We start from the raw sequence: 27,658 nt of genomic DNA, 5'->3' as shown, positions 1-27,658 counted from the left end.
GAGCACGTCCCTCATAATACAGTTCCTCTTAAGTCCATATTCTAACCAGTTCCTCTTCCTCCTCTTAACAATATCTAAAATTCTCCTTTTTGGCTCCTACTGCTAATATTTCTAACACCTTCTCATTCGTTTTCGTTCAACACAGCTAATTGTTTTCTTTTTCCTCCATGCCCATGTTTCGAAAGTCTGCAATTTTTTAATCGTTTTTGCGTAATGTGCGCCATAGAGTACATATTGGAATCAGTAAAACAAAGTTTCAATATTTAATTGGAAGTTTGTTTAATACAAGGATTAGCTAATCGTGGTTGAAAAGAAAAATCTGATGCCTTTAGAGTGTAAAAATAATTTTGCAATCCATGGTATTTCAATAATCTGTCCCGTCTGATTTTCTTTCATGCGTCTCAGGGGTAGCCTCCACAGTTTGGGAACCAGTGGAGTGTTGGATCTGTTAAAAAATATAAACAGATTACAAAACGTGATTTAGGCACATGTTATAAGTAGTGAAGCGTGGGCACCCATGAAAAAATATAAAGGTCATCAGCTATGTCGTACACTATCATTATACTTACACGACGTTAAATTATATTACATTTAGAAACATACATTGTATTTCCGTTACTACTGGTGCATTGTAGAGTTTCTTATCACTTATATCGATAGTAAAATTTACCTATGAAAAGCTTGAGATTTCTTAAATGCAAAAGTTGCAAAACTCTTCCATGCAAGACCAAGACCAAGACAAAGACTAGGTGTGCAAGACCAAGACCAAGACTGGGTGTGCAAGACCAAGACCAAGACCAAGTGTTCCAGTGCAAGACCAAGACCAAGACCGGGGTGGTCTTGGTCTTGGTCTTGCACATCCAGTCTTGCATTGGTCTTGCATTTGCTCATCACTAGTTGATGTTGCATCTGGTATTTCTGGTATCTAATATAGGTAGTTTGCTATATTACTTATGCAGTTTCTTGAGCCAGGGGAGCCCGGGCCCCAGCATGCCCTTCCCTTCGGGCGCCCATGCCTGTGTGGTATGGGAAAAGGGAAATTGGGGGGAAATCGGGAAATGTATATGAAAATCTTTCTTTAAAATGTTTCTTGCTCCTAGAATGATCCCGGGTGAAAGCACGTGACCTTGTTGTACCCTGAAAAATACATTGGGATATTGGTAATGTTTCTGCCAAATAATTCCGATATCATACATAGTAACGTTATGAAGAGTTTGCAAGGACAACATACCACTTTTTAGCACTACTTTATAAGAGTTAACTCTGGTGTTATTAATCTCATTGTCGAGACATTCATAAAATGTTATTAACACATTCATACAACTTGCAGCAACGAAACCACCTATTTCCACTTCATTTGTCAGAGTGTGAACAACTACGACAAAATAAAGAATCAGATCATTTGCAGCATTTTCCGAAATTTTTATTAGAAACTATTTCATCATAGATCAACAGTGCTACTGTCGGATGAATATAAAAACACTAAAAGTCTGGTATTTCTGGTAAAGCGCGAGTAATATATTTTACGCGAATTACGAGCAATGGATAGCCTATCAGACAGTGGGTGGTGTGTCGCAAATTTTCAACTTTATATTGATACAAACATTTGAAGAAGGGTTTAAAATGTCCAACACGGCTTTAAAGGAACACCACCAATGCTCATTAAAAACTGTCTTTATTTTTCAAACACGTAAAGACTTTGAAAAACACTATTGAAGATTTAGACAATTGGTTTGAAGACAGCAGCCAAAACTTGCGAAATATGGATAAATAAAGTCATTGTTTCTCGAAGTGGAATTGCGGATTTAAGAGAAAAAAGAGATCTTGGAATGCATCAATTTAAAGAATTTGTCAACAACACACTTGAACGGCAAGTACTGAGGAACCGATCAAACGCAATCAAGTGAAGTTGTTCAAAACAAAAACTCCAACCAAGAACAAATCCCCATTGTTGATGAGAAGCGCAATAAGTGATGCCTGCCTCTTTTCAAAATTATATATCCTGTGTCAGGAGCGAGGTTCTGATCTTGACGATCTTTTTAGCCATGAAAATCAGCCGTTTCCACCTTCTTTATCAAACTGTGGGTGCCTTTGAAAATCTAAGAAATCTTATCTTCAATGTTTAAAAAATGTGTGTGACTATCGCAGTGACAAACCTTCAGAATCATGTGCCGTGCCATACTGGATGGCTCAGCCTGAGTCCACATGATACCTCCTGGAGATTCCAAAACTTTTGGTGAGTACGCAGAGATTTGCCAGCGTAGTTCTTCACGAATGGGACAGTGTAAATAGGATTGACATTGTGTGGGATGACTACAAACCTGACAGTTTGAAAGCTGAGACCAGGATGTTTTGAAGTACTGGCATAAGATGAAAAGTTTGTAGTAATACGTCTGTCCCTAGAAATTGGATGAACTGTTCCTTCAATGATGAAACAAGAGAGAACTCTTCGATCTACTTGCAATTAAACTCGTATCTCGAGTGGGGAAAGAAGTGGTGATTACGAAATAAGCAATATTATGCAACACACCATTATGTACCTATGATGATCTTCAGCCATGCAGTCAAGAGGAAGTGGATACACGAACTTTGCTTCATGCCAAGAAAGCGTGTCAAGCTGAACACAAATCTATCATCATTCGGACAGTGGACACTGATGTTGTAGTGCTTTCTTTGGCAACATTTAATCAACTACAAAACTACTTCACCAGCTAAACAATCAACTACTGAAACAGACTGCTTATAGATTGCATTTGGCACTGGAAACAACTCTGAGTATATCCCAATTCACCTACTATTTACCAAACTTGGAGTCGAAAAAAACTACTTACCTTCCATTTTTCCATTCATTGTCGGGTAGCGACCCTCCTTTGCTGGTTAAGGAAAAAGTCCGCTTAGAAAACATACACCAAATTTTGTCGTCCCAGCAACCTGCAGAAATTGATATGTTTATGGAGGAAGCTGAAAAATTGTTTTAATGTATGATAAGTCATCATCTCATAGCACAGTTAATGAGTTTAGTAAGGAGCTCTTTACAAAGAAAGGACGTTTCATGGGAAGAATACCACCATCAAAAGCAGATTTATTTCAACATGTCTTGAAGTTTCTCAGCTGCGGCAAGTGACCTGCCAATAAGAATACCTATGATGATGATGAAGAGTGTTTATCAAGCTGGTTATTCTTAGGGACAGTATTTGGTTAAACAACCTACCTTATCTGATCCAGGCCTTTGGGTTTGAAACAGAAATGAAACTGGAGCTAGGAGCCAACTGGACAACTCTTCCTGAATCAGTTCGTATACGTAGGGAATTATTCAGTTGTTGGGGCAAAAAGTGCAACACTACTCGTTGCAAGTGAAATGATTCACGGATGTGATGTATATAGAATGCTTCGATAGTGTCCTGACTGTAAAAATGAAAGTGAAGAATTCGAGATTCTTACTTTCGTTGATAGGAGTAATGATGATTTTGACGGCGTTGAGATTCACATTTAATAAGCTTTGTTACACGATTGCAGAAACTACAACACGTTACAAGAGCAAAAGTTCATGGATTTAATGTACAATGCTTTCCAGGTGTGCTGACTGTAAAAATGAAAATTAACAATTCGAACTTCCTACTTGTGTTAACAACGCTGAGACTGACATAATAATAATAATAATAATAATAATAATAATAATAATAATAATAATAATAATAATAATAATAATAATAATAGAATGATGAAGTACAAGAATCCAAAATTAAATGAAAAACTAATAAATAAAATATTATAAATAATTTCCCTTTATATCTCCAGGATTCAAAATACAACGTGCCATAAGACTCTCCCTAATGTACAATTGTTTAGTGAAGAGGATTGGAGAATTATTTTTCACAACATTACGATATATGATATCAAAATGGTATTGTATTTTGCAGGTTACAAGGTCACGTCCTTTCACCGGAATCATTTTAGGACCAAGAATTTTTTTAAAGAAAGATTTTCAGATATATTTCCCGGTTTTCCACAAATTTCCCTTTTCCCATGCCTCTCAGCGGCATGCATTTTCGCCGATCCCAAGAGGTTCATCTAATACATGGCTGAAGTAGCACTCGTATTGGCCGCGTACCGATGACGTCACAAAATTTCAAGTTCAATCTGTTACTTTACTCCTTGCTTTCGTTTCTCTGTTTTCGTGTTATGTGTGTGCGTGTTTAAAAGGAGAGAGACGAGTTTATCAACATTATTATTTGTCAAATATATTGCATTATGATTCTTAATTTATGTTCACTTTTTACGCGGTACAAATATATTATCCTTAAATAAGTCTTCGTCCATATAAAAGTTTTAAAAAAACGTACTACACATGCGTGTTATTACTGTCTACAATTTTAACATTTTTATTAGATCACATATTAGCTGATGGTGCTAACAATGAATACATTGGCCCCCACAGAAGTCGTGCACTTTGTAATACAATACCTTCTTTTAAATTCAAATTTACATACAGAACTTGGGTTCCACTCATCTTGATGATGCAAAATTAAAACTTGGCCTTGTTGCTTTTACCATGTACAAAAATATTGCTCAAATTAACTTTACACTGAACACTCCAGTTCGTCTTTATTCGAATCCAAGATTAGGTCTGGTTTAGAAGTATTTTCCGGTAAATAGCGTTGTAGTGTCGTTATACAGGGTGCGGCACGTAAAACCGGCCCGTAAAGTGAACACATAAAATGAAATGTAATGTATTGAATATGATTAACTACAACACATAAATGAAATGTAATGTATTGAATATCACTACTCACCTTCACAGCAGCCTTCACAGCAGGTGCTGAAAGTGTCCTCCGCCCACTTCAACACACATGCGAGCACGATTGAGGAGATTCATATATACCCTTGTCAGTTCTTGTGTTGTAATGCTATTGGTGACATCCTGGATTCTGGTCTTGAGTTCTTCAAGTGTGTGTGGATTTGTTTCGTATACTCTTCCCTTTAACAGTCCCCATAAGTAAAAGTCACACGTGTACAAGTCTGGTGACCGAGGAGGCCACAAGCCTTTGCTGATTGTCCTCTCTGGTGTAAACATCTCATGCACAAGGGACAATGATGCAGCTGATGTGTGGCATGTTGCACCTTAAAACACGTCTGCAACTTCTCTCACTCGCATGAACCTGTTGACTCAATCTCCTGGTTGACTTTCGAGGACTCCTTGTCATTATCTCCTCCACCTGCATCTTTAATTCAGGTGTGCAGACAGATGGTCGTCTGTTCCTGGGAGCATTTCGAACCGATCCTGTACGCCGCCATTTTTCAATCAATTCCTGAATGGTGCTTTTTGCTGGCACATAACGTCCTGGAAATTTCTCCCGAAACAAATTCTTTGTTTTCACAAAAGATCCAGTGAGAATGAACCCTTCAACAATGGCAACACGCTTGGGTATCGAATACGGCATTATCACACACTGACACTCACCCGGCTTAACACAACGAGGCCTTTTTCTCAACTGGTTTCGACAAGTTTCACTGGCTGCGGCTGCACGTGACTGCTGCAGGTCACGTAAGTCGACCCGACCTCGACACGCCATGTCTTGGTAGGAAGGTAGATTATTTAAGTGTTGCCAAAAACACAATATACCAGAATATTTCGACGGAACGGTTTTACGTGCCGCACCCTGTAGATAAGCTATGCATCGTTCAATTGCACGAGAAATGCCCACCAACTTGAGCTACATGGCCATTAGTGCCGGCTCTAGACATTTCTAGCATTGCTTATTAACCACATAAGGATACCAACTGGAGCGTACAATGTAAATTTCATTGGAGTTGAACGTCCTTTCAATACCAAGTTTATAATGAGACATGGACCTGCTTCTTCACATGGAATCCGAACCACATGAGATTACGCCGGGAATCGGATCCGGGCCAAAGATGCATACGTTAACGATATAGCCACGAGATAGTTTCAGACAATGTAAGATTAACCCTATTTTTCTTTAGAACGAATATACTAGGGTCAAAACCTGTGGTTTCCAAGGGCCCTCCTCCTGGAGGGGACTTGAAGGACAAGCGAGAGAATCACAAGCTAATGACAGAAATAAACTATAAAATTATCTATAAACTTAATAGGTGTTATGTGTTTGATATTTTGTCTTTCTTAGACTCCCATTCGAGATTTTAAGAACTAACACTTAATAAACATTAACAGATGGAAATATGGTGAGTGGTTTTAGGTTTTTAGTCCCGTTCAGCAGTAAAGCTATATGAGACGTGACACTGCAGCTTAACGTAAAATCCTAACTACATAAGTTTTCGCCAGGGATCAAACTGAAGTCTACTTCGTCGAAGACTCCTATGCTAATCATATACCCACGGAGGAACTACAAATTAAAATAATAGTTATTATTATATTATCGTTATTATTACTATTATTGAAAATTTGAAGTTTCAAAGCAGAATCTATAATCATAGATGGATCAGACAAAAAAAGCACATATGGCGAATGAACGGGAGGGAGGTTGACGTGAAGTATACAAGGTTTAAGAAGAAGATGCCAGGTAGATGATTATAACAGTGTAACAATCATTATCAATCCATTCTCTCCTATTAAATTTTTTAAATATTTGGTAATAGTCCTAATGCAAAATAGAGTTTTTATTATTAGAAACTTGTTTGCACCGACGTAGGGGATCCGAGAGTCTGGATCCCCCAGAACTTACATTTTAAGAAAAAGCACAATTTCAAGGGGCAAATGCATAAAATTATTTGCATTTTGTAGGCTACTGCGAAAAATCTTCAGACCCAAAAGAGAAATTTTGAGTGTGCTATTGCTTGTGTTTACTTTGTGTTACACATTGCCTAATTACGAATTCTATGTTGGAAAGAGACATGAAACGACTGAATTGTTTTATAGGCTCAAGGGGCCTTCAAAGAATATTTGCTGGGACGGGGTTAAGAAGAATTTTGCAGAGATGTCTGATTTTGAAGATTCGCCACTGGATTGAAGAGAAACAAGTTCAGATAAAATAAATAAGGACTTATTTGAGATCAAATATAACTAAAAAAAAAAAAAAAAAGATTAAATGGACTACCTTCGGTTTAAATAGCCATTAGAAATGATATGCTCAATGAAGTGGGTCGGATACAATAAGAAGAGATTTTGCTAAATTGAAAGCTAGAAAAAATGTCTTTATAACAAGCCTTCTTAGTATTAAAGAAAACGAAAAATTAAGCTAATTACCATAATTGTATAACTTCTAGAAAATACCATGTATATATGTTTTTAATGAAGCATAAGAGCATACCTCTTTGTCAAAATCAAACCTGTGTTAATGTTAGACTTGAACCTGATGAGTTTTATTCTGTTTCGACTTATATGTTTCAATTGTAGACTACTGGTTAAAACATATCTTAGGTATGTATCTTACATGGGCTAAGTTATGCGGGGATTGTCCCAACTTTTTGACAAAAAATAAAATGCCACTTTAAGATGGCCACCTACCAAGAACTGCGAGACCAACCAAAAGACCCCCAGTACCCCCCCAGCAGACAATTCCTAACTCCGCCTATGGTAACTGTGTCTTGTGATTGTTTAACAGAAATGCTATTAATTATTAAAATGGGAACTTTGTTCAGTATTCATTTACAGTCAAGAAGTTATAATTTCGCTATTTTTTGTTAATATACACAGGGAGACTACAAATATTGAAGAAACTTTCAATTCTAACAATTATTTGAAGATTTTTGTCCATTACGATTATCCTTGTATTATCATTTGGGTGAGGGCACCTAAATTTTATTTACTTACACTTAAGATATGTCTAGAAGCGGCCCTGATGGTCATCTAGCTCAAGTTGGTGGGCATTTCTCGTGCAATTAAGCAGAGCATGGCTTATCTAAAACGACACTACAACGCTATTTGCCGCAAAATACTTCTAAATCAGATCTTCTCTTGGATTCAAACGAAAACGAACTGGGTGTTTAATGTAAAGTTAATTTGAGAAACATTTATGTACACGATAAAAGTAACAAGGCCAAGACGTTTTTAATTTTGCATCATCAAGTGAGTGGAACCCAAGTTCTGTATGTAAATTTGAATTTTAAAAAAAGTTGTATTACAAAGTGTACGACTTCTGCAAAAGCAAGTGTATTCATTGTGAGCACAATCAACCAGTAGCATAGCCAGGATGTGTGTTTGGTGGGGGGGAGCAAGTGCTGTTATAGGTACATATAGAAAACTCACAAACAAAAAATATATAAACATAAAATATATAAAAATTACAAACATCAAAGTACCAAAGTACATTGTCGGACCTCTTTGGGGAGGGGCCCCCTTCCCTACGCCACTGCCATCAACTAATACTGTATGTGATCTAATAAAAATGTTAAAATTTTAGACAGAAATAACATTCATGTGTAGTGCATTTTCTTTATGGACGAAGACTTATTTAAGGCCAATATATTTGTACTACGTAAAAGGTGAACATAAGTTAAGAATTATAATGCAATTTATTTCACAAATAATTTCACACACAACACGGAAACAGAAAAATACGAAAGCAAGGAGTAAAGTAACAGATTGAAGTTGAAACTTTGTGACGTAATCGGTACCCGGCTAATAAGAGTGCAACTTCAGCCATGTATTAGATCACAGACAAGGGATACACCCTTGTCTGTGTATTAGATGAACCTCTTGGGATCGGCGAAAATGCCAGCGTCATGGACAGTATTGGAAATTGAGAAATTGTATCATTTTAAAGAAAATGATGTACTAGCCATGAAATCCGTTGGAATATTAATTTATCAGAAATTTTATATCGCAATTTTCCCTACTAGTGTAAATTTTCTACTTTCAAACAGGATTAGGAAATATTTTTTCTCATGTCATTATACAAGATATTCGAATATTGTTTGGGAAAGAGATTACCGTAATCCTTTGTATTATTTCAGGATACATTAGGGCTGCGTACTCTCACCTGGGGCCGCTCTAGAGGACTACAAACTTCCAAAAAAGGGTATATTTAAAAGAAAAATTCCCGATTTCCTCCAATTTTTTCCCTTGTACGTCATACGGACACATGCCATATTACATTTGAAAGCCTGTTTTATTCTGAAGACAATGACGTATTAACCGTGAAATTCGGATGAATAGTGTTAAAGCAGTAGCTACTTAAAATACATATTATGAAAAGTGGTCCTATTTTTAAAGATGACGGCCATTTTCCAATATGGCTGCCAAAAACTTTGAGCTTTACCTTTAGATTTCTTCTGCCAGGTGTAAACAAGTATTCCGGAAAGTTTCAGGTTATTTTCCAGAAGTGAACAATTTTTATGTTGGCGTCCCCACTAATAGTGATTATCTCAAAGTAAATGGCAATTTTTGCGATTCTTTAAGTAAACCGTTACGGAATGTCCCTGCAGGAAGTTAAAACAAAAAAATAATCGCAAAATAGTTTCCATTCTCATTGTCTAGATAGCAGCACAGGAAGACAATGATGTTTATTTGTCAGTTCTCTCTGGTTTGGAAAGTGTTTTTGTGATTTTATAAGATAATGTCGTGCCAAGTAAACATAATTGCTCTGTTTGCTGATGTTAATAGTGTTAAAAATCATTTATTTCCTCCCTGTAGACAACCAGGTAAATTACTGAACTATATGAGTAATGAAAGTAATAGTTACTTAGTTGTATCATACTATGTTAAAAGTCTTGCACACAATTTGCGACGCAGCTGATTACTATAAACAAAGCAGCATTTACGTAATGACTAGCTAAAAACAATAGTTTATTAATTCTGCATTAGTATATTCTTTATAGGTTAGTTCTGAGATTAAGTAATGGGAAATCACGATTGATTTTAAGTTAGAAAAATTGTTTCTGGGTATTAAATGACTAGTTATACTAGGTTGGTCGATTTCCTCTTGTCAAAAAATTGTTAATTTTTAATATTCAAAAAATAGTCAGGAAACTTGCACTGTTCTAATTGAGTAACTTAGTTCCATGTTTAATCTCAGGTTCATAGAATATGACGATTTTGATGTGAAATTTTTTTCGTAGTAATTACTTTCCCTGCTTATGTTCCTATGCGAAGGAGTTATTTCTATAATGTTTTACGAAACATGATTTATTTTGAGTATCCATGGGGAATAATTGACTCTAGTTTAATAAAGACAAATTGCCAACCGTGGGAAACAAGTTTTAAGTATTACGCAGGTATACGATATAGATGTTCAAATCCTAAAGTATATTATCTTTAATTGTTTTCTTTTTTGCTTTACATGATTCTCTAAAGGCAGGGTTCTAGATCACAGGTCTCCCTTCCTATTTAGCTGTAATAAAGACAGAAAACAACGTGCCCTGCGGGGCTCTAACGCGCCTTCACTCGCTACGCTCGCTTGGCAATACTATGTAAATTAAATATTAAACTTCGGTACAGAAAGGAACCAAGCTAGCTACTGCCCTATATGAGGAGCCCTCTGTTTAGGACCTTCCCTTCCCTAAATTATTATGTACTTGTTGTTTCGGTGACATATGCCCGAATGGTTGCTTACAGATTGTTAATTTGCGTGCTAACTAACGTGCCATAAAAAATTGTTACCATGTGAAAAACAGGAAGCATTTTTTATGCAGAGGTATATGAAAAATTATAGAAGTGGGATGAAGTAACGGAATTGTAATTGATTTGTGTGTCTGGCATTATTTAGTTTGTTCCCCAAATCACTTAGTATAGGGTTTACGGTTCTGTGATCAGTATAAATACAATATGACATAAAACGACAATGCATAAGACTCGATCCAAATTGTGCTAGGTGGCCACTAAAAGATCCACCTACCTACTTAGTGGCCAGCTTTAGGAAGCGGGCGCGTCAACGATTGTGTGTATGAGAATAAATGAAAACATTTGCAACGGCTCAGTATAAGTCACACTACTGGTTCCGGAGCTGTCGATGGGTTTGGGGGAGATACTAAATCTCATCCCCTGTGTCATTGAAGAATGCAGTTAAGTGCTGTATTGCCGGACCAATTTTAGGAAATTAGGGACAGTTGGAGAATTTATTTAAATTTGTGAGGGAGAATGAATGAAAATCAGGTAAGGGGAATAGTAAAAGTATGAAGGTGACATTTTGGTGTTGTTGTAAGCGGCACTCTATGTGGAGGCGGATAGACAATTTCGTAGAGAGGTACACTAGCTATGCTATGGTGGCGCGAAAGGCAGTGTGGAAATAACGCGTGTATGTGAAGGGTGTGACATACGATGTGCGAGCTATATAGACCTATTCAAAAATAAAGAACGACAGTTGTCGAAGTTATGTGACGGACACTGTATGCTAAGCAGCCGAACAGTGTGTTGTAAATGTGGAAATGAATTGAAAGTACAGAAAAGAAAAGGAACATATTATTTTCGGCTTGTGTATAGCCCGCTCCCCCCAGTTCTTTGTCACCGGAACTGGAAGAGTCACTACTACTACAACTACTACTTATATCGAGAACAGAACCCAACCAACCCCTGCGGGGCTTCTAACCCGTTCCTACTACTAGTACTACTACTACTATTGCTACTAACTACCACTACTACTACTATCGCTACTACTACTACTACTACTACTACTATCGTTACTACTACTTATACTAAAGCTTCCATACCACAAGATTTACATCTTAAATCTTTATAACATGCGATTCCGATTCATTATGAACTAATATGAATCGTTAGAATCACTATCATTCGTTAAAAATCACTGGGGGGAGCGGGCTATACTCAATCGTTATTTTCAGTGTGGGAAAAGGCCATGTGGGATTCAGTGTAAGTGGTATCAGTTTTGAAGATAGGTAACTTGTAACTCAAAGGCAAATGTATTTCTGCACAGTGTACAGAGGCTGTATTTTATGTCACAAGTGAAGCGTTATAAATATGAAACCATGAGAAGTGCTATTGAATTTTTTATGATTACCAAAACCCACACGTTTTCACTACACCCGCTTGCGCGTATACGCACCGCCGCTGACGCGCCTGCTCCCTTCGGACGCGTTTCCGCGCGGGCCTACCACCTTCGCTCTGCCCTGACTCGGATGGTATTCGCCTTTTTAGTGGGAACCTAGCGCGGGTTGGGGTGTGTTTTTTCTCACTAGTTTTTATGCCCCTAACCTAATGTAACGTCACTTAATCTAATCCAATCAAATATAACTGAATACAGTACATTTTGGTGCTTTTTTCGGTTTTCAAATTGGTCCGACGATACAGTACTAATGCCGAAGAATGGAATCGTACTACATGTTGTAGAAATGAGAAATGCAAAGTGCTGTAGAGACTATGTATCTCCCGGATGCGCACATAATGGAATATGAATACAAATATGCAAGTTAGCCGTAATCTAATATTGACAGAAATAAGCGAAGTTTTGTCATTTTTCCGAAAATAAGGCTTGGACCCCTTTAACTAAACATAGGCCGCAACGTATCCTAGGTGACTGTTTCAAGCAAAAATTGTATCTACTTCTATTCATTAGCTGGCAGGGCTTAACGGAATAAATGCCCTATTCCGGGTCGGAGCACGACGAAGCTGGTGTATTTCCTGCGATAGGGCGTTTAAGTACGTTGTGTAACTACTAGTAGTAAAAGTGTTAACACAGTGATTATTACCCAGAATTGAATAATAAGTATTGTGTTAAGTGCATAATTTTCACACTAGCATACTTTTATTGGAGAAGGTATAGCAGTGTGAAATCCTACATAATATTTTTAAAATACTTTACTTATTACATAAATTTAAAAAAAAATCAATGTTGATGCTAAAAGTATGTAAAGATGTTACTGTAGCATGGTTTAAGCTCTTGTTGTCTTTGAAAATGGATACTCGCTAAAGCATTTGAAATATTGGAGATTATTTCAGATAGCAGGGCATATAAAGGTTAGTACGATTTTCATCTTGTAATATGTATTCCATACTTTCTATTAGTCGTTATTTTATATTTATGTATTTTATACCTATTAATAGTTGCAATACTATCCGAAGATTTTGTACTAACCAAACTTTGTACAATCCGCGGCAAAAAACCTGCAACATGAGAATGTAAGTTTATTATGATACTACGCCTAACAGCACAGGGAATCAACATAACGTCTAAGTGGCACAAATCACGCCAGGATAAACCTCGGCGTCCTCCCGTGAACACTTATTTTGGAGCAAAAGACTTCGTCATTTCACAATAAACTTACATGATTATGTTGCAGGTTTTTTGTCGCTGATTGTACATAATGATGATTAGTGATCATATATTGTTTACATACTATCAGTATGTGCCATGTAATTTCTTAAAGAAAGAAAGAAAGAGAAAATTGATATTGCAGATACTAATACTTTTATATATATATATATATATATATATATATATATATATATATATATATAAAAATGTTCATCATTCTCTCTGGGGTGTACTATTTAAGAAAACTGAAAACTATGGAATTCCTGTAGGTAATCGCATAAAAAATTTAATTCAGATGCTGAAAATGACCAGATATCACAAGAAGCAATAATTAAAGAATTCAGTTACGTATAATTTTCTGACCATCACGTCCCCGGTTATGGGCACGAATAAATGACGATTATATATTCGTGTATTTCAAATATATTGCGCGATCCTTCTTTGCATCAGAATTAAACCTTTTATTCAATTACACACATGAATTTCATAATTCTCTCTTTTTCTTATAATAATAAATTTGCACACTAGAGCTAACGGTGAACATTTGTGTACATATACTGTATAAAATTTATTATTAATATCTCTATATTACTAATTCTCTTTATATTTTTTAAAGAAATTTCATGACACATATTGCTGGGTCTTTCCAGCCAGTCTAAATAGAATTTGATAGTTATATGTGTATTATCTGCGGTGTTAATGCAGCTTTGATGGAGATATCTTCCCATGTTGATAAATTATGTTTTCTCATCACTGTTGCAGAACACTTTGAAGACAACACTATAGAAGCTCCATGGCTGCAAGAATGTGAAGTTTCATTCTCTCCTACAGGAGAACTTATGGTTTTAGCTTACAGAAATCGGATGGTCGTTTTAGAACGTAAGTACTGTTATTTCACAATAACTGACCTATACCGTAGTATTTGATAAGGAGAAATGATTTCGAGAGACGTTCCTACTGACTTTTGCAGTCACTAGTGAAAATGAGTACAGGCATCGAACAACTCACATTTTTGTCAGTTTTCCAACACTATACTGTAACATGAGCTGTAGTATTAAAAAACTGATTATCGAACTAAATCTATTGTTAATTCTCGCATAAAGAAAAAACAAACAAACAAAAAAAAAAAAAAAATAGTACATCACCATATTTACACACCACTTCACAGATACAAGAAATCATTCACTGATAATATGGTGCTCACTTCAACATTAGACAGAATAAATATTGAAAGTCTTGCCAATTCACACACTCCACAAACATGTTGGTCCTGTGTGAATGTGTCTATGATGTTCGCTTTTGGACAAATTTCACATATTAGAATGTAATTTTGATCCTTCGTTCAGTTGAAAGTCGTCTCATGTATCTCTCTTTCTGTAAATGATGAAGAGTTTTTGACCACTTTCACTTTATTCGCTTTGCACTTCTGTGTCTTTAAGGTGCTTTGGAAGGGTCGATGTTGGGGCATTGTTGTATTTGGAATCCTGAATATATTCTTTCAATCTTGAGTATGTGTGTGTTTTCGTTATGCCTTTATAAATGTTTTCATGTATATGAAACTTCATAGATGCTTGCGGAAAGTGGATTAGTGAAGAAGCTTTCGTAATCTGTTAAGTTTTTCTCAGTGGTTTGTAGGAGCACCAATACTATGTTAAAGCACGGTGGCTCAGTGGTAGAGACTTTACCTCTGGTGCGAGGGTCCCTGGTTCGATCCCCACCCAAGTAAGTTTTCGATGAACAACATCGTGTCCATGGGTTTTCTTGTGATACTCCCGTTTCCTTCTCCATTCTTATTCCACCAATTATTCCATAATCATTTACTTGCCTTACTCATTTGTCTCCCTTAGCCTAAAGGGCATAATCGTGGAACCTTAAACTGAAAGATTTCATTTTATTCTCATTTGAGTGTTATGTTAAAATTAGATTCCCTGAAAACATTTCGTTATTTGTTTGAAACTGGAATGAAATGAAGGTATACTTGTCCATTTTAGGTGCCTTATTTGTTGTAATACTGTCCATTTGAGCAGTATTGCGACCACATGTAGGTTACATTGTTAATGCATCAGCTTCGTGTAGAACTGCCTGTCGACAGGTATCAGAGCAAAGACTTGAGATAGTAATCTTTTTGTATATTCAGTGCTCCAAGAATAGATTCCATCTCCTCACTTAATCTTCCGTTCAAACCGGAAGTTGTAGAAATCTACCATTTCTGGGTTCAACATTGATCTTCATATAGCAAAATCGGTAATATGTAGCGAGAACCTATTTTTCATGTGAATTCAGCGTCTCAAGTATAGGTTCATTCTTCGTCATTATTTCTCTACTAAAACCGGAAGTGATCTCCATAGAGCAAAGCACACTGAGAGATGTGGGTGGTATTTGAGATATTCTGCGTCTCAATATTATTTCTATGAACTGCCTTTCTATTCAGACAAGGATTGGCGGAAACCTGTCACTTCCAATTTCAACACTGACCGCATAAAGCAAAAATGACAATAGATTTGAGATTTTTTTTTTTTCTAAATCAGTGTTGAAATCTCCTACCAGTTCCTATTTAAATATCGATCCCAAGGATGGATTCTGTCTAATTTCTTACTCTTCTTTTAAATACGGAAGTTGTAGGAATTGAACTTTCGGGTTTCAATATTGGTATTCAGAGCAGAAACTGTAACAGAGATCTAGATGTTTTTATTATTATTATTATTATTATTATTATTAATAATAATAATAATAATAATAATAATAATAATAATAATAATAATAATAATAATAATAATAATATAGAGTCGGCGTCCGAAAAACATATTTCATCTTCTCACTGCAGAAACTAAAAGTGATAAACATACCACTTTCGGTTTCAATGTTGATTTCGGAAGAACAAAAACATCAAAATTTATGAGAAACTAATATTAAATCTGGATTCCAAATATAGATCCAATTCAATTTATTTTTCTTCTGTTAACGCCGGAAATGGTAGATATCTACTAGAATGTCCTGTACCAAATGATAAAAATCTCTCTCATCGTGTCGGGCATGGAAAGGAATACCAGTAAATCTACTTATCTAATTTTTTTGAAAATTGGAGATGGCGAATTTAGAAACTATACGCCTCATATGTTGTAATTCCCAAATTCATTTTTTTTTTCTCTGTGAAGGAAAATTCTTCTGTCTGTTCCATCTTAGTGCATTTGAGAATTTTCGCAATGCAAAGCCCGTTACCAGTTTTTAATTATTATTATTATTTTAATTTATATAATTTAAATTATGCTCTTAATAGATGAACTTATAAAATAAGCGAAGACTTGTGTAAACATTGTATTATTTCATGTATTCCCAATGCAAATAGATTATAGACAAAAACTTGCATAATATTTCATAGCAAAAGAAAAAAACATCACATAGTTATACTATGCTCTAATTTTGGCATAAGTACACTATACAGCTTTTTTACATTTGCGTTTTTCTAATCAAAAGTGTGCAGTTTTTATGTAAATAATGTAACGTTTTTGTTTTGTTTCTTCTCTACAGAAAAATGGGATTCACAGGAAGAGGGAGATGTTAAAATGAAGTATTATGTCATTTGGCACGGAAATCCATGTGAAATGGAAACGTATGTAGATTTTTTTGTTTCAGTTAGTAAAGTTATATAGTGTTAAGTAATTTATATACTGACTGGTTAATACGTATTATTATTTCTTAAAATTTATGTGTACTGCCTCTTCCTAATCTTGTTCATATTGAATTTCAGTTGTTCTCTTTCTCCAGAAACTATAACAGCTGATATTTAAGTTAATTCTGTTAAAAAGCTGTGTACTTCCTTTGTTTATGTGTGTTTAATTTTATTGGTACATTGTTGCGATTATACAGTGTACTGAAAACTGAATACGCCAGTACGATGATACGATTATAGTCACTTTTCCAGTGTTTTTTATTTAATTTATTTATTTTATGCTGGGAGGGACTTGGTTTGTTTTACATTAATGTCTCCCGTTTCTGCCCTGTAAAGGAATTAAAACTGTGTGGCCTTACTTTGACAATCGAACCTTGACCATGTAACAAAATGCAAGTTAAGTGTTAATTAGACATCTCCTAAAACTTTATTTTTGATCGAAACATCAATAAGATTCAAATCCACAAAAAGTCCTGCGAATAGCGAAATAGTTCATCATTCATACCTTTCAGAAGCTGGATTCATATAGGGGGACCTTTATGTATACATTTTCTTTTCTCTTTATGTATAAAAATCCGAACAATACGAAATTTCAATAAATACCTTTTCTTAATGGCCTGTTTCACCTTGTTGCGTGCTGTTTGATAACATTATTACGTCTTGCTAATCAGTGTTATATTGTTAGAATGTTCATCATCTTCTTCCCGCAGTACGTTTTAGTTTAATATTGCTTTTACTTTAACGGTTGGCGATTGCACTTATAAGAATGCTATTGTAGGTTATAAAATGTGCAATACTTTCCCAGTTTTGTATTTTCGATTTCAATATAGCTATCATAATTGAAATAACTTGTTCAAATTTTAAATATTTATGCTTTAATATAATTACAACATGTCCCTATGGTGTTACTGTTTTATATAGTTACTGCAAGAAAAGTTGCAATAGTAATTTTTCAATTAAGAAAATCCACTTGGAACAAAATATAATATTTTCCAGAAAAATAGACCTGCCTTGTGATATTGTTAAAAGTTGGCATTATTCTGTGATTGCTTACGGAACACACGCAGTCTGCTGACGTGTGTGTGTTCATGTACATTTGTTCTGTTTGCTTCTTAACAGGATAAAACTTGTTCTAGTACGTTCTGATTAACCCCTCTGTGAGTTATTCATCCACAACCTATTGATTTATGATGTCTATACAGTAAACTTTCGGTTATCCGTTCTTCTGCCTATGCATATTTGTAGGTATAACTTTGTGGTAATAATAAAAGTATTGATAGTCAAATTTGAAACTCCTAATTTTTGGTACATAATAATATTATACAGACCTGTTATGGGGAGGAATTGTATATTTTTATCAGGTCCCCCAACTGTGAAGTACTTTTATTATTATTATTATTATTATTATTATTATTATTATTATTATTATTATTATTATTATTATTATTATTATTATTATTATTATTATTAAGGGGAGGATACATCTAAGAGTTGAAACTTGGTGAATGAGGATTTCTATATCAGACCTCTTTATCCAGAAAAGCTCACCTTCCTGATCATTTGCCTTCTTGCAAAACTCGTCTGCTCAACTCGGAACTTTTAACGTCAGTGACGTATTTTTTTCAAGCCTGCTTTTTATCCAGGTATGGACGATAATGGCTAATACATAGTCTTGCAACTTACAATTTGCTGACCATTTTGGTTTTTGTTCTACATCTATAGAACAACTAGGAGCGGAGATATTTCAAATTCGGTAATCCCTTACAACACCACCAAGTGGCACATCTTCAAAAACAAATATGGCTGCCACTCGAAGCCTAATGTCACTAAACTTAAAATAATGTATATATTTTTTAATTAAGGACATGGTAAGGTAACTGCATATAAAAAAAATCAGATTTTAAAAAAAATCTCGAGCAACATGCATTGGACCACTTGACATGGATTTACCCTGCAGTGTTGGCACCCGAGCGTTAAGGCAAGCTCACCTCCCGCTAGTACTAATATCAGTTACTGAATCCCACGGGCTGATTACAGCCCGGCAGAGTCCCAACTCAAAATGGGAACGTCTGGAAACCAGGAGTGCTCAGGTCCCAGTCTTGCCTACCTGCATCATTCAACGTCAACGCTTATCGCGTAGAGGGATCCCGAACACGTTGAGATGCTCTTGCATGTCATGTCGGATCCAATGGTACGGATCAGATCACCATTTGGGATTGAGCCTATATTACTGTTACCCGGGTGTTTACTTTTCACACACTAGTATCGGAGTGTCTTTTACCCAGATGCTTCCTGCTACCTTCGGGATTGATAAATCCGAGTCCCCCTCCCCTGTAGGATCGTCCGAGCTATACTGAACTCCCCCTAAATACGATAGAGATACACCGTTAGCGGAGCCAGTGATTGATGTAGGCCGGACTACCGAAGTAGCCGATGTCATTTGGGATTCCACCGAAGCTTTTTCCCCTGTATGCTTGTCCAAACAGTCCGAGATTACCTCTCTTTTACGTGTTAAGACATCACGTACACGCTGATGCACGCTTTCTCCCGTACCCATTGGCATGTGTAGGTCACCATATCGAGAGAGGCTGCGACCACTACTTCGTCCTGATAGGATCTGTGATGAATAACAGCATTATATACAGTAGAGGGAAAATGATGAAGAATATGGGGATAGAGAGAGATACATTCAGTGGAAGAGTAGTTAGAATGATGGTTGTATAAGATTTAACTTTTTTTAATATTCGTACATGTTTATTTGAATATTATACAAATAGCAGACCATCATATACGTCAAAACTTCCTTACGATTATGTCAGGGAACAATTTGTAGGAAGGTTTTCAGCTGAATATCTTGAGGAATTATAATTCTCGTTATGATTTTACGAACTTGTAATCGTAGAGAAACGTTCTGATTGTCATTATTTAGTCAGGAAAGCTTTAATATATTTGTAATGTTGAAACTGATTTGATCTGATGCTGTTTTCTTATTTGCAGAGAAGAAATTACGTCGGTGCTTTGTGTTCCGTTGGTTTCCCAGAAGAAAAGTTCACAAGGCGGAGCAGACTGGACGTGTATAGTTGTAGGATTTTCCTCTGGATATGTTCGATTTTATACTGAGGTAAGTTTCTTAAGTTTTGTAAGTTAAGGTTAACATTTCTTATATAATACGCTGTCATGTAAGATAATAAGGAAATAAAGTAACATAACATACATAGTATTAAAAGAGCTATTATTTCGAAACTGAGTTAACAAATTTTACATATTCCGTGTGTGAATTTCTTCATTTAAAAAAATAAACTTGACCACTTGAAAACTGCAAAAACTACTGAAACCCACAATGCACTACAAAAATATATTAATGGAAGAGCAGATGGAAATATACAAACTAATGTATTAACTATTACGAACTGTTTTGCTTTTTCAACCCACCATAATGATTGAGAGTTGCCAGTCACTATATGTATTAGAATCTTGAAAAGGATGAAAAAATGCATTAAAATTCTTCTAGTCCAGTATGAAAAAAAAAATGTATATGCAAATACTACTAGAGTACAAATTAGTGATTAGTCATTTTTCATCTAATTTTTATCAAGCGAACCCTGTTCAAATGGCGTGCGTAATTTCATCCTTAAAAATATTGATTTAAGTGAAAATGGAGGTAATCATCACATTGAGATTTGGACGCCTTATATGGATACTTGTTAAACTAGATATTCTACTATTTTTAAATTATTAAAGTTGATTTGTAACTCATTACAGAGTACGAGTTTGCTGATATCAGAACAGTTGCACAACGAGCCAGTGGTTCATCTGAAATGTCAGTCTTTCATCTCTCCAGAACACCAAGAAGAACTCTTTATAATTTACGAACGGGTAGTGCTTACACTATTTGGACTAGGATTATTTCAGACATTACGCGCATGCAGGAATCAACTAGCAAGAGGTACGTGGAAGTGTAGAGAATTTGTTGCTAGAATACAAAAACTGTCTATTGTTCCTGTTTTACGGTAGTGGATTTCTGACATGTTTAACTTGATTAGTATCAAGGCAATAGTTTGGATTTGTTTGAGATATAATTTTACTTAAATCTCGGGTGTTTTGTAAGTTGATATGCTGATCTATCGCATTGGCTAGCAAGTTACTATCATCTCTTTGCAACTTAGGAAATAGTGGCCAGTAGCGGAATATATATATGATTAAATGTTTCTAAGGAAAGGCATGAGCTTTTGTCCTAAAAGGATATGCAGAGTTTTCGTTTATGCAGTTTATTTAGAAACAAAATCACACAAGCAAAGCTCTCAGTTTCATATGACACAAAGATTAAAGAGTAGAGGAAATTGTTTTGTCACTGTTCTTGCGACCCATCTTGTTTGTGTGTGTTTGAAGATTAACCAGTCCCACTATAGTATGTATAAATTATCCCGGACAAAATAAAATATTGTAGGTCATTCCATAGGAGAAGGGAGGGTGGTGAAGGTAAATTTGGGGCGCAAGACATTCTCTAGTATCAACAAATGATTTCTAATTTCGTAGGGATTGTTACTGGAATAATATTTACTGATTTTTTTGATGTGTATGTGGCATTGATCATCAACTGAACTGAAAATGTAAGTCATTTTATTCTGGGAAGTTACTATGTGAAAAAAGTTGATCATGTTATACGAAGAGTAAAACTACAGAACACGACCGGGATTTGTATCTGGATATCTTTACTGTGTGGATCCAGTGCGTTCCTTGAACAACCATACGTTCTATCGATCTTTTGTATATCATTGAAATCAATTTATAGAAGAACTGGTGCGACATAAAATAGGTTATTTTCTTCATTTATTACATGTAAGTTGATCATGTGTTATACCACACATAGAGAATTTTGAAATAGATTTTCGACCGTTACCAAGGTGCCTATTGTATTGATATAAGATAATAGTGGTGCCAGCTCACTCTTAACATCAAAAGAAAAGAATGTTGACACATGGATTTATGTATATGTTGGTATGCAGAGATTTTTTTTTCTTTCTTTATGTTTGAAGTTAGGCAACCCATACAAGAGAAATGAGAAAGTGAATTGCGTAACTTAACGTTGCAGACTAACAATGCAACATAACTAAAAATCAAGATAACCTTCTCCAGATAGAGTCTAAAACTCACAAGCACTGTATATTGTAGCCTCTTTTTCACTTGTAGAAACTACCATCTAAGTAATAAAAAGTCAAAATTTCCTCTTTATTTTTCTCCTGAAACCCGACATTTTCTCATCTCTAACTGAGATGCATATTGTACAATTATTTTGGTAATTAGTTGTGACAATAAGAAAGCAAGTGCAATGGATTTTTCTCTCTTGCGTTGTTAGTATAGGAACGGTATCAAATTTGAATGTATTCTAGCAAGTAGTTCGTTTTAAGTGAATATATAATGAAATATTTTTGTCGCTCTAATCAAGGATTAATGGAAGTATTTGTATTCAGTGAAAGAAAACCGTGATTTTAACAATACTATATATAATGTTTGAATATATAGTGCAATTTTTATTTTAATTATTTTTTTATTTTTTTAAAACTTGTTTTTCCAGCCAAAGCCAACGGAGGAGAAATGACCAAACCCCCGCCGTTAGTTTATAAAAAATGGAGCTTTCAGGAACAGAAAGTGATTACAGATTGTGAAGTAGTGGGACCTATGTCATCAAATACTTTCGACCACCTACACACAGCTTCATTATGTGGAGGGTTTAATACTCAATACAAATCAAGTGCGCCAGCTCACTCGCTATTTATTGCATCAGGCCTCAAACCGTATGTTGGATTTCATCTTGCTTTGGAAGGTGGAGCTCCACCTGTGTTGATGGATGTTGCATTTGCGGTTGGGAATAAAATGAAGTCAGCTTTAGCTCAAATGACGTAAGTATTTATTAAGTTACGCTCGACAGTTTTAGTGTAAAATGTAGGAAGAAAATATTTGATACTATCCTCAAGTATTTTGAATTATAACAGTCAATAATATACGAGGATCAGGGTGTGCACTTAATGTGTTGAAGACAAATTCTAAACATACAGGTTTAGATCTGATTAATTAGAACACTTGATGATGGTATGATAATGATGGATGTTACACTTTTCGTGTATGGGTTGTTAGCTACTGTTGTGGTTCCAAAAATGAGAACTTGAATACGTTGAAGTCCTTCTCAAGTCGACCATCTATTTATTTTTTCTTTCTTTCTTAGTCGTAACACGCAAGTTCAGCAATGATGCCTTTGAGAGCATTGGAATTCTTAGGTACCCCTAAAAAGTGGTACCTAGGGACGTCGTTCTGCAGATTTACGTAACAACTAGTTTAACAGAGCCATACCAATTGAACAAAATAAACAACACTTTCCGTTATATATTTTAGTAGATTTCTTTAATGGTGACTTGTGCAAGGCTTCTGCTGATAGTTCAGCAATTGATATTAAATTGGAGAAAGGTCAAGAAAAGTCTGTTATTCTTTTAGAATTTTCGGGGAGGAGGAGGTGGATTTTAGTTTGTTGTTATTATTATTGTAGTTACTATTACGGTATTACGATATATTGCAATATAAAGTTATTACTACAAAATCCATAATTTAAAATTACAAAATATACTGTAAAAATTTCAACAGCCGATAAAGTTGGTCTTTTTCTTTGCAATATTTTTATACATATTTCTAATACATTCAAATAGATGGTGCTTAGTAGTAGCTGATGCAGTTGTCAAGTAGTTTTAATATTGGTCGATAAATATTGATAGGTAATTACATTATAGATAGCTCGATAAGGAAACGTCTTATAAAAACGTTTGGGGCATGATTATCCTAATTACCATCAACAAAGACGGGAAGTATCAGGAGAAAAGAAGGATATAAACTTTAGGATTTATACTGTGTTTTAGACGATGAGTGTAATTCACAGATGAAGGGGGAATTTCTCGAGTGGAGGGTGTAGAGCCTTTCATGCTCTTCGTGCCTACAACATGGTAAACGATAAAGTTTGAAAATTTAACTCGTTGAACTGCAGAACTGGAAATCTGAGTTCGATCCGGTTGAAACAAATTTCATCTAATTCATTAAACCAAGGTCAGCTAATTTTACTTCCATATTAGATGTACGTCACCACTAATGATGTTCGTTCGTCAAGCCAAATGAAGTCATCTACTACTGAAGGATAGCATCACGAAAGCGGAGGTCCTTTGGTGCATAAATATAGTTCGCGCGATGATAAAAATAATGATCTTTTCACCAGGATATTTCCAGACGACTCAAATGTTAGATCTTCAGGGAACTCATAACATCAGGAAAAGTTTCATATAGTATTGTGTGTTTATTGTTTTCTGGCTTTTAACAGCATCATGAGTGTAAACACTATGACTTTGGGTTTGATGGAAATTTTAATCGTGTTACACTATAAACCCAAGTAGTTCCGAATATTCTAGAGTCGGAGTACAGTATTTGAGTTTGAGTTTTTGTGTTTTGCATCCTTGTGCAACACCGAGCTTATGAAGAGCGGGGCCTACGACTATTAACGTGGATTCCGATCCACGACCGAGGGCTGATTCCGGTGCAGTTGGCTGCTGCACAGACCCTCATACAAGATCAACACTCACAATATAAACCGTTCTACACCACATTATGGAAGACTGTTCCAAGTATATTTGATCAGACGAGATTTCTTCCCCTTCACAGAATAGACTCGCCCTACTTTAATCACACACGTCTACCAGTGTGGTGTCTAAGGTATGAGAGAGAAAGATTTTGTTTTCTCACTGAGACGAAAATCCCATCCAAACTGAGCCCCTTTTGGGGAGGAGTACGTTATATACCTTTTCCAAGTGCTGGGCCGAAAATGCAGCTAAGACTGACTCGCTTTTGGGAAAGTTATGTTGTAGCTCTTTACGATTCAAAGATTAGTATTTCAGTGGTCAGGAAGCAGTGTAAGAGTTGTGACATTAGCTTGACTTCAATCAAAAGTTTGATCGGCAAGTATAAGAACTAGGATTATGTATGGATAAGTGGAGCGGATATGCTGAGTGACTTCACATCCCATCTAATCTGAAAGGCTTCATTTAAATTTGATTACTGTTTAATGCAGTTAAATGAAGTGAGAAATGAAACATTTGACATTCTTTTTTTATCATAACAGGAGAGAAGGATTTAAATTTCTAGGCTTTCGGCATCTATGGCCATTTAGCCCGTCACGAATGAGAGATGTTCCTCCTCGGCGAGCACACTATCCGAGCAAAGGAAATGAAAGGATTGGGGAAGGAAGAAAACGGCCTGGGACCTACCTGGGACCCCGGCATTTGCCTGCTGTGAATGAGGAAAACACAGGAAATCTTCATTCAGGATGGCTGGCCTGAAAAAGCTTTTTACACTTTCCCGACCGGTGTCCCCTACCGGGAATCGAACCCTGGACCGCTTGCACCGAAGATGAGAGCGTTAGTGACTACACTACGCGGGGGCGCAGGAGAGATTTTGGAGAAAGATAATGTGCAAAATTCACTCGTCCGAATACTATGAAAAGTATTGAAGTAATGAAGTTTTACGTGCAAATTGATGGCACTTTCTTTAGTTTCTGTTGTATTGCTTTTCAGCGGTTTACTGTTTGGAGGGAGAAGAAACCACCAGACTGAAGAGAGACGAGAACGAACTGAAATTGATCCGGGAATGCCAATGGTTTGTAGGTAAGTATAATGTTGCTTTGTTTTAATTCTACGCCATTATGTTATGGAAACTAATGAAGACAAAATCCAAACGGGAATCGAATCTGGCAAATTATAAACTAAAAGTGAACACATACTAAGGGTTGCAGGGTTCCCACATTCTGGAAAGGTAGGGAAATGAAAACATGTCAGGGAAATCATGCATTTTGCGTAAAATGCCATGGAAAGTCAGGGAGCGTAAATGTGCAAGACAATTCATGAAGTGTAAATTATGTTTCTTCAAAACTATCACAGCAGAGTGTGAAACATTTTAAAGGAAATTCCAGAGTCTTGAGCCATTTGTTTGTTTCCTGTATTCAGAACTTCTCTCTTAAGGAATCTAATCAGTCATTGTGTCGAACAAAGTATTATGAAACTTGCTGACAGTGCAGTGAAGCTTCTTGCGTTGGATTTGACTGCAAATGAAAGTTTACTAGAAATAATAAAGGTGGACATTGGTTTTAAGACAGAAAAACTACTGAAAGAACTGAAAGCATCAGATAAAGATAAACTAGCTTTCAAGCTTGACTGTCGAAACTTTTTGCTGGGCACAATCAAGAAGAATGCGGAAATAACCCCTCTGAATTACAAACTAGTACGTACTCTTGTCATTTTTTGAACCCCAGGCTACAAAAGAATCCAGAACTTGCTCAGACTAGGATGAAACGTATCCTACAAACTCTGCATGAGCATAACAGAATATCTGATTCTGTACTGAGAAAGTAAAGTATCAGCTCATTTCTTTCTGTACTGAAATCCATGGGTCTCTTGCAATTGTCTACAGAAAATACGAAGAGGCATCAGGTTAGGTGACTTCTTTGCAAAAGGTAATGTCCAAGAAACAAGAATATTCCGATATGTGGCATGTTGTGAAAATACGTTTAATTTTATCCCACAGCAATACCTCAGTGGAGGACGGGTTCTCAGTCAATAAGACACTTACTGTAGAAAACCAAATCGAAGATTCTCTGGTAGCACAGAGGCGGGTGCATGATGCGATTATGTACTATGGAGGTGTGGAATCTATTGCTATTGATCGAAGAATGCTTCTCTCAGTTGGTTCAGCTCAGAGATGCTATGATGAATACCTTAAACAGAAACGAATCCAAAGTGCAGAGGAAAGTAAAGTAAATAAATAAATGAGATCTTTAAGTGTTACGTCCCACGTTTATGCCGGTGAGGCTAAAGGAAACAGTGATTATGGAAAATGAATGAAATGGTGGAAGGAAGAAAGTGGAAGGAAACGGGAGAACTCCGAGGAAACCCACGAGCATGGTGTTTGTCCACCACAAAGTCCACACGACGAGAGCTGGAATCGGACCAGGAACCCCAAGCACCGGAGGTGAACGCTCTACCACTTAGCCACCGCACCCCCAGTAAAATCAAAGGTGAAAGAAGAAAACTAAGTGCTGAAGTTAAGAAATTGGAAGAAGGAAGAAACAGATAGAATTATGTTACAAACAAGAACAAGAAGCTTTCGTAGAACAAAGTCGAGAACTGAAAACAAAACAAAACTCTGTTTAAAAATGTAAATGTAAGGATTAACATGTCTCAGAGTTGGTAATATTAGGACTGATAGTATTAGGCTCAGGGATAGTTGGCAATATATTTTTGACTGCTTTTTGTTGTTTTTTGAAGAAACAAAAAGAAAGTATAATTTGCAATGTTAAGATATGTGTTACTGTATCATACATATATTATTATATACTTACTGGTTAAATTTTGTGTAAATAACAAGTACTCATATTGAACATAACATGTCTGTAAATGATAATCAAAGGAGTGTGTTGGACGGCTATGGGGATATAGGAGGCCGTTAAAAATGTGCATGATAGAACTCACCCCATATCTTCCCATTTATATTCAAGAATTATGTCAGTGAAAACAAGAATTTGAGTCAGGGAAATCGATCTTCGCTTTTTTGTGGGAACCCTGACTTGCTAAACTAAAAGTGTAAATTTTCAAAACTCTTTCTTGAGGAAGTTAGAAGTATTCTGTATTAAAATATTTATAGTTTTATATATCATTCTTAAGGTGTAGTTGAGTTTATAGAATACGAATTATTCCCCCCAAGCCTTCTCTTTGCAAAT

General features: G+C 35.9%; 1 protein-coding gene across 2 annotated transcripts in view; it reads left to right on the top strand.

Annotated features, from left to right (window-relative positions):
* Positions 1 to 9,461: 9,461 nt before the first annotated feature.
* Rab3-GAP (Rab3 GTPase activating protein) overlaps positions 9,462 to 27,658 on the top strand; it is a 90,397-nt gene continuing 72,200 nt past the window's right edge. For both annotated transcript variants that reach the window (XM_081765176.1, XM_081765175.1), the window contains exons 1-7: positions 9,462 to 9,621; positions 13,950 to 14,066; positions 16,716 to 16,797; positions 19,855 to 19,978; positions 20,620 to 20,803; positions 22,433 to 22,757; positions 25,461 to 25,550. In XM_081765176.1, coding sequence (XP_081621302.1) covers positions 9,537 to 9,621; positions 13,950 to 14,066; positions 16,716 to 16,797; positions 19,855 to 19,978; positions 20,620 to 20,803; positions 22,433 to 22,757; positions 25,461 to 25,550 — 1,007 coding nt within the window. In that variant the 5' untranslated portion in view covers positions 9,462 to 9,536. The remainder of the gene's footprint in view (positions 9,622 to 13,949; positions 14,067 to 16,715; positions 16,798 to 19,854; positions 19,979 to 20,619; positions 20,804 to 22,432; positions 22,758 to 25,460; positions 25,551 to 27,658) is intronic.

Source organism: Thermobia domestica, chromosome 7 (assembly GCF_964235325.1).
Source record: "Thermobia domestica chromosome 7, izTheDome1.hap1.1, whole genome shotgun sequence".
NCBI classification, from domain to species: Eukaryota; Metazoa; Arthropoda; class Insecta; order Zygentoma; family Lepismatidae; genus Thermobia; species Thermobia domestica.
The sequence above is the reverse complement of the archived record's forward strand: the minus strand, read 5'-3'. Positions and strand labels throughout refer to the sequence as shown.